The 13,098-nt window shown below is 41.9% G+C and overlaps 1 protein-coding gene across 1 annotated transcript in view; it reads right to left on the bottom strand.

Annotated features, from left to right (window-relative positions):
* KIF13A (kinesin family member 13A) overlaps positions 1 to 13,098 on the bottom strand; it is a 211,225-nt gene that overhangs the window by 62,569 nt on the left and 135,558 nt on the right. The window contains 2 exon segments of the mRNA XM_082638701.1: positions 7,046 to 7,158; positions 7,840 to 7,974. Of these exon segments, the coding sequence (XP_082494827.1) occupies positions 7,046 to 7,158; positions 7,840 to 7,974 (248 nt within the window).

Raw genomic sequence — 13,098 nt, 5'->3', positions numbered from 1 at the left:
TTCGGGATCAGAAAGAAAGGAAATAAAACTCAGGAGGACCAAAAATAAAAGGAGCTCGCTGAAAAAAAAATTGTCAGATATATGTATACATACAGCTGATTCACTTCACTGTACAGCAGAAACCAACACAACGTTGTAAAGCAACTATACCCCAATTTAAAAAACTGTCATAATTCAACTTTTTTTTTTTTTTTGCTTTTCTATACCTTCCTTAAACCTACCTAGTTTCCCTTTAAACTCCAATCACCAGATTCCTTCCCTTAGGAGTAGATATGATGTGATGTGAGTTAACTATAATGTCTAGGATGGATTTCAAATCTATTTTACCTATGTTTCCAGTGATCTTTTTCTAAGATCATAAGTGTAGGACTCATTAAACTTTGTCAGAGTCAGCTGTGTATGCACTGCTCTTTCTACTTAGACTGTGACCACCGTGGCAGCAGAGACTGCTATGCCTGGCTTACAGAAAGCACTCCGTCAATATTTGCCAAGTTACTACGCTGAGTCTAGAATACAGTGAAGAACAGAAGACGAACCTCTTTCTACAAAGGACTAATTCAATGACGGTTTGGGTACACTCTGTGGGTGCTGGCCCAATATCCATTTTCCCCTTCTTACTTGCCAACGGACACCTGATTTTGCTGGGAAGGGTGAACCGAGCTAAAATCTCTAGAGTCCTCTGCAGCTTGGAGAAGCCATGAAACACAGTTCTGGCCAATGAGATGTAGGGAGCTATTCCTGGGAGGGGCTTCCAAGCAGGCTATGGTTCTCCTGATGGAAAAGGTACATAGTCAGCTGACAGAAGCTGGTGGTCATTTCCCCATCTTGTTTGGAACACAGATATGGATACAATGCCTGGAATGGTAGAGCTGTCTTGAGGTCATGAGAACCACATGAACGCATACTAAGGTTAGTCCATACAGCTGTGTGCCTGATAGCATTTCTGAGGTGCTGGACCTGCCTGACTTCTTGTTAAGTGAGAAAGATGAACTCATCACTTGGTTGTCATTGCAGTGGTTTCTGTTGCTTACAGCATAATGCAATCCTTGGCTTTGATGATGATGATGATGAAGTTAGTGGAACTGAGTTTAGCCCTCTTCCCCAGGAAGTCCCCACTCCTTACAGGAAAGGAGAAATGCAAAGTGGCAATTTATGTGGAAAATTATGGGGAAAGGACAGCACCATCACATGACAGGAGAGGAAAGAAAACAGTTATATCTACGGTATGGGCCTCATTTCCACTCACCACTGTTTTCCAGTGACTAATGCAAATCATTAAACCCAAATGTTCATCTAATGAGTATCATTCCCAATCTCATTTCCATTTTAATTGCTGTGGTGTAGTAAAAAAGCATATACGAACATTTCCAAAAAAAAAAAAAACAAATGTTCTTTTGCACATTTGTTCTGGAGACATTAATATACGTTATACCTAGAATTCTGTCATCAAGTAAGCTCAGGGAATCATGAAGTTATACGGGATTCATGACTGCAGGATTTCTGAGCGCTTTTAGCACTGGGAATCTCCAAAGGAAGGCTTTAAAAGTAGCCTTTCTCAAAATGATTTATCCAGGGGTCTTTTTCTCCCCAGAGCCACTTGAGGAACTAGTATTTCACAAGAATGTTTTGGGAAACACTGAAGTAACAAAGGCACATGTCCCAAAAGATGTGGCTACTGCATCCTCAGGAGCAAATGTTTGCTCTGTCCCTTGTGGGTCTCTTGTGTTAAATACAGAGACATTTCTTCAGATTTCTTTCTTCACATATGTGGACCCTGCAATGCACAAGTGGTAAATTAACAAGGACCCCCACCCGCCCCTGAATAATGGACAGAAGGCAGGCCACTTTTATTCTCCCCTGGTACAACTTTATGTTTAGTTCTGCAGGCAAAACCCACTGAAATGAGGTTTCCGAGGGGAAATGAACAAGAGTCATGGAGGGTGCCCAAGAAGAAAAAAAGGATTGAGTCACATGAAACATTAGAAACACTGTGCTTATAAGTTATTAAAACAAATTATATGACAGAATCCTAGGAGTAACATATATTACTATCCCTCAAACAACTGTTCAGTAGAGCCCATTTTTGGAAATGTTTAGTATATACTTTATTTTATTTTATTTATTTTTAGTTATTTTTTTTTTTTTGTGGTACGCGGGCCTCTCACTGCCGTGGCCTCTCCCGTTGAGGAGCACAGGCTCCGGATGCGCAGGCCCAGTGGCCATGGCTCACAGGCCCAGCCGCTCTGCGGCATGTGGGATCTTCCCGGACCGGGGCACGAACCCGTGTCCCCTGCATCGGCAGGGGGACTCTCAACCACTGCGCCACCAGGGAAGCCCTATACTTTATTATTAACCACAGTAATTGAAATGGAAAGGAGACTGGGGAAGATACTCATTAGCTGAATACTGTTGGCATTTAATGGTTGGCCATTGCTGAGAATAAAACAGAACCGTTTTCAATGGCATTTCCAGGGGTGTTAGAGAGTGTTCCATGATCTAAGTGAGTTCTCAGAGAAGTTGATCCAGCCAGTCTCCAGGAGCAGGGAAAGGCTTCGTCCTTCCGCCCTCAGTAGACGGAGGAGCAGCAGATGGACTCCCAGACGCGTCCCCTGTGAAGATGGTCTACAGATGACCTATCCCTCCCTGGCCCTGCACAGGCCTTGGCGGTACAGCCATACAGTGCCTTAGCTCTCCGCGTGAAGGAATAACGTGTGCTGTAAAGCTCTTAAGGGCTTAAGGAGAGATGAAGCCCCTAAATCCATAGCCCATTAAGCAGACACTAATGTCTGTGTGAAGTCCCTGGCAGGTCTGCTTAAGAGGATTATTAATGTTCCATATATAGAAGCCCCAGTAGGAGGCTGAGAAAAAGCTTAGGAAACATGTCAGAGATTTCTTTAATTTTAGCCCTCCACTGGGCACTGATTTTAAGGCTTAAAAAACCATTTGTGGAACTATCAGGCAGCAGTTTCAATATACTATTTATTTTACTAGTACACACTTACATAGAGCTTACTACGGGTAGGCCTGTTCTAAGCATGCTACAAGTAGCCACTAATTTAATCCTCACAACAGCCTTACTCATAGTGTTTGCTCATCCACATTTTACAGGTGTGGAAACTGAGGCACAGAAAGGTCACACCCCTAGTTTCTGTAACTAAGAAGCTCCCGTGTCTCCTCTGGGAAGCCTCCCACAAACCTGCCAGCACCCTGTGTGTAAGTTTCTATGGCAGTTAATGTATTAATATCACCCCTCCAAAGGTCTCCTTCCCCACTGGACCTTGAACTTCCTGAGGCCAGGGTCTGATCTTACTCACCCCTTTCTTCTTATGACCAGTCGGTGTTCAACACATATTTGCTAAATGGAACAAAAAAGTGCAGGTCCATTTATCTCTCATTGGATATCCTTGGGGCTACATGCACTTTGAAATTCAGAATATTTTGGATTTGAGGAAGTTCAGTGCATACACTTACCCATGACCACTGTGGGATCTGGGACAGCAGCCCATAGTAAAATTCATTAACATTTCTGCAGCTAAACTTAAGAATGGCCACACTAAATGAGTAAATAAAGACCATACAGGGCTTCCCTGGTGGCGCAGTGGTTGAGGGTCCGCCTGCCGATGCAGGGGACGCGGGTTCGGGCCCCGGTCCGGGAGGATCCCACATGCCGCGGAGCGGCTGGGCCCGTGGGCCGTGGCCGCTGAGCCTGCGTGTCCGGAGCCTGTGCTCCGCAGCGGGAGAGGCCACAATAGTGAGAGGCCCGCGTACTGCAAAAAAATAAAAAATAAAAAAAAAATAAAGACCATACATGAAGATAAAGACCTCATCAGAGTTCAGGTGAGGGTTCACCAACAAGTAAGCTATGAAGAAAATCAGAAAAGCACTTGGTTTTCAGAGCACTTTGGATTTTGGAACTGCAGGTAAAGGACTATGGGCCTCTTTTTCTACAAAGGTCTCTAAGACAGCTGTGCAGACCATGGCATGGTCCTACTGTGAGAAGATGTCCCATCAATTCAGTGACTAAGTACCAATGACCATGCTGAGAACCTGGAGGACACCTGGTGGAGACCTGGACCCACAGTGGGCTCCCGGCACATATGCACCAACTCAGGGAGCTGAGAGAGATGTGTGGGGTAAAGAAAAAAGCCCTGGACTAAGGTTCAAGGGAAAGGGTTCAGAGACGGCTCCACTCCCTTCGAGCCAGCTATTTTGGGAAAAGCACAAGACCAACTTGGCAAACATCCACAGGCTGGTAAATGTGTCCTAAAAAAACATGCTTCAATGCTGGGTGATGTAGCACGTCTCAACGTTACCTGCTCAAGAAAAACCCCCACCTTCTTTTGCTTTTTTGGATGAAGTAACTTACTGTATCTTAACCTATGTGCTCCTCGAGGGCAGCAATCATGCTGTAACAAATAACCACAGACACAGTGGCCTAAAACAACACAACTGTATCATCTTACAGTTCTGGAGGCCAGAAGTCCAGAATGTGCTTCCCTGAGCTAAAACCAAGGTGCCGACAGTGCTACGTGCCTTCTGGAGGCTCGAGGGGAGAACCGTTTCCTCGCCTTTTCCAGCTTCTACAGGTGCCCACGTCTCTCAGCTCGTGGCCCCTTCCTCCGTCCTCATGCGAGCAATGGACTGTGAGGTCTTTCTCACCCATGTCACCCTGACGCTGGCTCTGCCATTTCCTTCTTTCACTTATAAGGAGCTTTCTGATTACATCAGACCCACCCGAATAATCTTCTCATCTCAAAATCCTTAACTTAATCACATCTGCAAAATCCCTTTGTGAGGTAAAATATGCACATGTTTTGGGAATTAGGACCCAGACACATTTGGAGGACAGGCAAGCAATATTCTGTCTACAACAATATCTAAGTTCCTCTTGCATTCCCACATCTAATGCAGTGCCAGACACATAGCAGAGGCTTAATAAACGTCTGCTCAGCTTTTATTCATACTACTTAAATATCTCCAACCTCACCTTTAAACAGAGGAAAAGATACATATAATGAACCTCACATGAAATAATGCATATGAAAGTGCTCCGAAAACTAAAAAGAACTGGGCTTCCCTGGTGGCGCAGTGGTTGAGAGTCCTCCTGCCGATGCAGGGGACACGGGTTCGTGCCCCGGTCCGGGAAGATCCCACATGCCGCGGAGCGGCTGGGCCCGTGAGCCATGGCCGCTGAGCCTGTGCGTCCGGAGCCTGTGCTCCGCAACGGGAGAGGCCGCAACAGTGAGAGGCCCGCGTACCGCAAAAAAAAAACAACAAAAAAAAACACCCAAAACTAAAAAGAACCATAAAAATGTAGATATCTCACAGACTAGTAGTAAGGAATACATACATCCATTTGTGAAAGAGCCAGTATATAACTAAGGAAAGATAGTAGGAAGCTAAGAGAATGCCACTCAATCCATTAAGTCATAATGGAAAAGAGCCAGTAGCTGCAGTACCTAAATCATGTTATCATGTGGCCTTGAGATAGTCCAGTTTGAGACACTACATAATTTAGTGTCCAAATTGAAGGGGGCACTATTAATATTTCCTCTGGGACAAAAGTATCAATCAGGACTGTTTCCGGCAAACAAACACTTGGGTACCCCACTTACAGCAGTGGGGTAAGCCTGGGCTCTCGAGCCAAACTGCCTAAAACCAAATCTAGGATCCACGCTTAGAGTTTTGTGACCCTGGATATATTATTCCACTGCTCTCTGCCTTGGTCTCCTCATCTGTAAAATGGGTATAATAGACCCATCTCACAATGCTGATGTGACTCATTACATATAGAGCATTCAGAACAGTGCCTGGCATGTAGTAAGAGGTCAACAGAAACTAGTGATCGTTACACATGAAGGCCAGCCATACTCAAAATTTCCATAAATTCACAGCACAGAATTCCCAGTGGCTTCCCACAAGTGTAGACACAGGCAAAGGGCTGGCATGGCTTAGCACCAGTAAACAAAGGTTTAGGAGGGGTGACAGTCTTTTCTTTGGTACCTGCATCCTCACACCCTCATTTCTGCTTCCCCATCCTGGTTCTTGCACTCATTTTGGAATGCAGAGCTGTGTGCCCGCCTGGGCTCCTACAATGCTCTGTCATGAAACAGAGCAAAATCCTTTGTTATGAGAGCAGGAGACAGAATGACTGGGAGTTAACCCCGTAAAGCAGCAGCCTGCGCAGTGAGCACGGCTCTGTCCATCTGATAGAGGGGGTGATACTTCACTGCTAATTTTAAACTTTTGTAAACTTCTGTAAAATTACAATGTGCCAGTACCATTTTGAAATGCAAGCTGCACAAACATGTTCCTGACTATATTCTCTTGTCACCTTCTGTGTCTCAACAGAAAAATTCAAGTACAAACTAAGCTACTTTCTACTCACGCTGTTTATACAGCTTATAAAAATAATAGCTACAACCATTAATATTTATTCAGCGTATACTACGTGCCAGGCTTTGTTCTAAGCACATTATGGGCATTTACTGTGCCTGTGCTGTACCCTCTGAGTGAAATGCCTTCATCTCCTTGTCCACTGGGCCAACTCCTACACACCCAGCACCTCGGCTCTCCTTCAGCCTTCACCACATCCCTGGGCATGCTGCAGACACTCAAGGCAAAGAGTGAGATTTCAGGATGGCAGTTCATCAATAAATGTCACTTTTTTGGGGGGAGGTATTGATGTTTAAACAGTATTAGCCTTACAAAGGGATTCGAAGCAGATTTTCTCTTCAGAATAAGCTCCTGAGTTAAATTTAAGATATGATTTGATTTACAAAATTGCAACTTGCGTTCACCTAAGACTATATTATACAGATACACTGGGTGTTTATATAATGTTTGAGGCATTTTACTAAACCTCATGCATCTCAATAGAGGCAGGTGGATGTTTTTCTTCAACCCAGTTCACTAAAGCTACACAGACTCTGAACCATCTGTGATCAGAGCCATCTGACCCCTGATAATGCGACAAGTCCCCCAGGCACACAAGAAGCTGGGTGGGGCGTTCCAGTTCAACGCGGGAGTTGCACCAGCCTCTTACTTGTTAATGTTGCTGCCTTCTTTCAGTCGCTCTCCCGCGGCTCCCGTTTTAGACACTCTCTCGCTACCCGCCAGGTCCACCAAGCTGACCTTGCTCACTTTCTCTCCCGAATTCTAGTCGTGAGAAACGAGAGAAACGACACACGTGAGTGCAGAAACCACACAGACATCTACATATATCTCAGCACCACAACTAAAGCCATCCCGCTGCAACAAGGCATACTCCTCAAGAAGATTTTAAATTGTAAGAAGAGTTCTTAGACTAGCAGTTTCATGGGCAAAATTTAGGTTGGCGTAGCACTGTGGCATTTTGTTTTGTAGTTGGGAAGCAAGTGCCCTGGGCTTTCCAGAATACAGTCAGAAAGCTGGAGCTTTTAGGCACCTATGAGAACATACCAGGACATGAGGATTCCTCCGTATTCAGGTCAAATCCTTCTTTTTTTGAAAAAGCTTTCTTTAAGCTAAATGTTGCGGTTTCCTCTTTAATATCCCTTAGTGACTATGAAGTAAACCCAGTTGTTTTTAGCGGAATTTCAGTATGAAAGGATACATATTAAAAGCTGTATGGTGACATCATCACGTCCTTTAGGGAGTTTATACAAGGAATCCAATTTTTTTTTAAATGTTATATATAAAGTAAGACCTAACAAATTAAATGATGTAAGCAAAGTAGCTCATCTAGTAAGTAGGAGAGCTGGCATACAGTTCTCAGGAACTGAATCCAGTCATGAAACAGTTCACTCATGCAGGGAGAATTCTTTCACTGCCACCGAAGGTTCTACCCTGATCCCTCACCCCAGACTGTAGGTCATACAGCGTCTGTGTGATGATGATGTTGAACACAGCATGGGAGCGGCTACTTTCTTCATTCATGTTGGTCGCAGCTACCGTCCGAGACTTATTTCCCTCAGACATCAATGACTCGATATCCTAGAGAAAAAGCAGAAGGAAAATATTAGAAGCACAAAACCCAAGAACAGCATCCTGCCCATCAAGCGTATGTGTTAATTATGACGCATGTGTCACCACCCTTCCATATAAACCTGCTTCTCCTCCACAGAGCCTGTTTTGAGCTTCCACTCCCTCAGTGCTTTCTAGCGCATGAAATGTTTCCCCCATTCTTTTTGTTTATTTTTTTAAATTTCTATTGGAGTATAGTTGATTTACAATGTTGTGTTAGTTTTTGCTGTACAGAAAAGTGATTCGGTTATACATATACATACATCCGCTCATTTTTTAGATTCTTTCCCCAGAGAGGTCATTACAGAGTATTGAGTAGAGTTCCCTGTGCTCAGCAGAGGTTTTATTTTACTTAATTTTTTAATAGATCTTTATTGGAGTATAATTGCTTCACAATACTGTGTTAGTTTCTGTTGCACAACAAAGCGAATCATCCATATGCATATACATATCCCCATATCCCCTCCCTCTTCAGCCTCCCTCCCATCCTCCCTATCCCACTGGCTAGGTCATCGCAGAGGACTGAGCAGATCTCCCTGTGCTATGCCGCTGCTTCCCACCAGCCAACTATTTTACATTCGGTAGTGTATATACATCGATGCTACTCTCACTTCACCCGAGCTTTGCCCTCCCACCCTATGTCCTCAAGTCCATTTTCTATGTCTACTTCTTTACTCCTGCCCTGCAACTAGGTTCATCACCACCAGTTTTTTTTTTCTTTTTTTAATTCCATATATATGCATTAGCATACGGTATTTGTTTTTCTCTTTCTGACTTACTTCACTCTGTATGACAGACTCTAGGGCCATCCACCTCACTACAGATAACTACAGTTTTCGTTTCTTTTTATGGCTGAGTAATATTCCATTGTATATATGTGCCACATCTTCTTTATCCAGTCATCTGTCGATGGACACTTAGGTTGCTTCCATGTCCTGGCTATTGTAAATAGAGCTGCAGTGAACATTATGGTACATGACTCTTTTTGAATTATGGTTTTCTCAGGGTATATGCCCAGTAGTGGGATTGCTGGGTCATATGGTAGTTCTTTTTTTAGTTTTTTAAGGAACCTCCATACCATTTTGATAGTGGTTGTATCAATTTACATTCCCACCAACAGTGCAGGAGGGTTCCCTTTTCACCACACCCTTTCTAGCATTTATTGTTTCTAGATTTTTTGATAATGGCCATTCTGAGTGGCGTGAGGTGGTACCTCATTGTAGTTTTGATTTGCATTTCTCTAATAATTAGTGATGCTGAGCATCTTTTCATGTGCCTCTTGGCCATCTGTATGTCTTCCTTGGTGAAATGTCTATTGAGGTCTTCCACCCATTTCTTAACTGGATTGTTTGTTTTTCTGATATTGAGCTCCATGAGCTGTTTGTATATTTTGTAGACTAATCTGTTGTCTGTTGTTTCATTTGCAAATATATTCTCCCATTCTGAGGGTTGTCTTTTTGTCTTGTTTATGGTTTCTTTTGTTGTGCAAAAGCTTTTAAGTTTAATTAAGTCCCATTATTTGTTTATTTTATTTTTATTTCTTTTGCAGTACACGGGCCTCTCACTGTTGTGGCCTCTCCCGTTGCAGAGCACAGGCTCCGGACGCACGGGCTCAGTGGCCATGGCTCATGGGCCTAGCCGCTCCACGGCATGTGGGATCTTCCCGGACCGGGGCACGAACCCGTGTCCCCTGCATCAGCAGGCGGACTCTCAACCACTGTGCCACCAGGGAAGCCCCCCATTTGTTTATTTTTGTTTTTATTTCCATTACTCTAGGAAGTGGGTCACAAAAGATCTTGCTGTGGTTTATGTCAAAGAGTGTTTTCCTACGTTTTCTTCTAAGAGTTTTATAGTGTCTGATCTTACATTTAAGTCTTTAATCCATTTGGAGTATATTTCTGTGTATGGTGTTAGGTAGTGTTCTAATTTCATGCTTTTACATGTAGCGGTAGTTTTCCCAGCACCACTTATTGAAGAGGCTGACTTTTCTCCACTCTATGTCCTTGCCTCCTCTGTCATAAATTAAGTGCCCATATGTGCATGGGTTTATCTCTGGGCATTCTATCCTGCACCATTGATCTATATTTCTGTTTCTGTGCCAGTACCATACTGTCTTGATTACTGTAGCTTTGTGGTATAATTTGAAGTCAGGGAGCCTGATTCCTCCAACTCCGTTTTTCTTTCTCAAGATTGCTTTGGCTATTTGGGGTCTTTTGTGTTTCCATACGAATTGCAAAATTTTTTGTTCTAATTCTGTGAAGAATGCTATTGGTAGTTTGATAGGGATTACATTGAATCTGTAGATTGCTTTGGGCAGTACAGTCATTTCCACAATTATTGATTCTTCTAATACAAGAACATGGTATATTTCTCCATCTGTTTATGTCATCTTTGATTTCTTTCATCAGTGTTTTATAGTTTTCTGAGTACAAGCCTTTCACCTCCTTAGGCAGGTTTATTCCTAGGTATTTTATTCTTTTTGTTGCAGTGGTAAATGAGAGTGCTTCCTTAATTTTTCTTTCTTATTTTTTGTTGTTGGTGTATAGGAATGCCAGAGATTTCTGTGCATTAATTTTGTATCCTGCAACCTTACCAAATTCATTGATTAGTTCTAGTAGTTTTCTGGTGGCACCTTTAGGATTTTCTATGTATAGTATCATGTCATCGGCAAAGAATGACATTTTAATTCTTTTCCAATTTGTATTCCTTTAATTTCTTTTTCTTCTCTGACTGCTGAGGCTAGGACTTCCAAACTATGTTGAATAAGAGTGGTGAGAGTGGACATCCTTGTCTTGTTCCTGATCTTAGTGGAAGTGCTTTCAGTTTTTCACCATTGAGTATGATGTTTGCTGTGGGTTTGTCATATATGGCCTTTACTATGTTGAGGAAGGTTCCTTCTATGCCCATTTTCTGGAGAGTTTTTTAATCATAAACGGGTGTTGAATTTTGTCAAAAGCTTTTTCTGCATCTATTGAGATGATCATATGGTTTTTATTCCTTAACTTGTTAATGTGTTGTATTGATTTGCGTATACTGAACAATCCTTGAATTCCTGGGATAAATCCCAGTTGATCATGATTTATGATACTTTTAATGTGCTGTTGGATTCTGTTTGCTAGTATTTTGTTCAGGATTTTTGCATCTATGTTCATCAGTGATACTGGTCTATAATTTTCTCTTTTTGGGATATCTTTTTCTGGTTTTAGTATCAGGGTAATGGTGGCTTTGTAGAATGAATTTGGGAGTGTTTCTCCCTCTGCAATTTTTTGGAAGAGTTTGAGAAGGACTGGTGTTAGCTCTTCTCTAAATGTTTGACAGAATTTGCCTGTGAAGCCGTCTGGTCCTGGACTTTTGTTTGTTGGAAGATTTTTAATTACAGTTTCAATTTAATTACTTGTGATAGGTCTGTTTGTATTTTCTAATTCTTCCTGGTTCAGTCTTGGAAAATTGTACCTTTCCAAGACTGTCCATTTCTTCGTGGTTGTCCATTTTATTGGCATATAGTTGTCTGTAGTAGTCTCTTATCATCCTTTGTATTTCTGCAGTGTCAGTTGTGATTTCTCCCTTTTCATTTCTAATTTTATTGATTTGCGTCCTCTCCCTTCTTTCTTAATGAGTCTGGCTAAGGGTTTATCAATTTTATTTATCTTCTCAAAGAACCAGCTTTTAGTTTTATTGATCTTTGCTATTGTTTTCTTCGTTTCTATTTCATTTAATTCTGCTCTGATCTTCATGATTTCTTTCCTTCTACTGACTTTGGGTTTCTTTGTTCTTCTTTCTCTAGTTGTTTTAAGTGTAGGGTTAGATTGTTTATTTGAGATGTTTCTTGTTCCTTGAGGTGAAACTGTATTGCTATAAGCTTCCCTCTTAGAACTGCTTTTGCTGTGTCCCATAGGTTTTGGGTTGGCATGTTTTCATTGTCGTTTGTTTCTATGAATTTTTTAATTTCTTCTTTGATTTCTTCAGTAATCTCTTGGTTATTTAGTAGTGCACTGTTTAGCCTCCATGTATTTGTGTTTCTTACAGTTTTTTTTCCTTTAATCGATTTCCAATCTCATAGCATTGTGGTCGGAAAAGATGCTTGATACGACTTCAATTTTCTTAAATTTTCCGAGGCTTGATTTGTGACCCAAGATGTGATCTATCCTGGAGAATGTTTCATGTGCACTTTAGAAGAAAGTGTATTGTACCACTTTTGGGTGGAATGTTCTGTAGACATCAATTAGATCTATCTGGTCTATTGTGTCATTTAAAGCTTGTGTTTCTTTATGTTCTGTTTGGATGATCTGTCCATTGGTGTAAGTGGAGTGTTAACGTCCCCTTCTATTATTGTGTTACTGTCGATTTCTCCTTTCACGGTTGTTAGCATTTGCCTTATGTATTGAGGTGCTCCTATGTTGGGTGCATAAACATTTATAACTGTTATATCTTTTTCTTGGATTGATCCTTTGATTATTATGTAGTGTCCCTCCTTACCTCTTGTAACAGTCTTTATTTTAAAGTCTATTTTATCTGATACGAGTATTGCTACTCCAGCTTTCTTCTGATTTCCATTTGCATGGAATATCCTTTTCCATCCCTTCACTTTCGGTCTATATGTATCCCTAGGTCTGAAGTGGGTCTCTTGCAGACACTATATATATGGGTCTTGTTTTTGTATCCATTCAGCCAGTCTGTGTCTTTTGGTTGGGGTATTTAATCCATTTACATTCAAGGTTATTATCAGTACCATGCTCCTATTACCATTTTCTTAATTGTTTTGGGTTTGTTTTTGTGGGTCTTCTTCTTCTCTTGTGTTTCCTGCTTAGAGAAGTTTCTTTAACATTTGTTGTAAAGCTGGTGTGGTGGTGTTGAATTCTCTTAGCTTTTGCTTGTCTGAAAAGCTTTTGATTTCTCCATCGAATTTGAATGAGATCCTTGCTGGGCAGAGTAATCTTGGTTGTAGGTTCTTCCCTTTCATCCCTCTAAGTATATCCTGCCACTCTCTTCTGGCCTGGAGAGTTTCTGCTGAAACATCAGCTGGAACCTATGGGGAGTCCTTTGTACGTTATTTTTTGTTTTTCCCTTGCTGCTTTTAATATTTTTCTTTGAATT

The sequence above is a fragment of the Mesoplodon mirus genome (genome assembly GCF_964341445.2).
Source record: "Mesoplodon mirus genome assembly, chromosome: 12".
Lineage (NCBI taxonomy): Eukaryota > Metazoa > Chordata > Mammalia > Artiodactyla > Ziphiidae > Mesoplodon > Mesoplodon mirus.
This window is presented reverse-complemented; position numbering and strand designations above follow the sequence as displayed.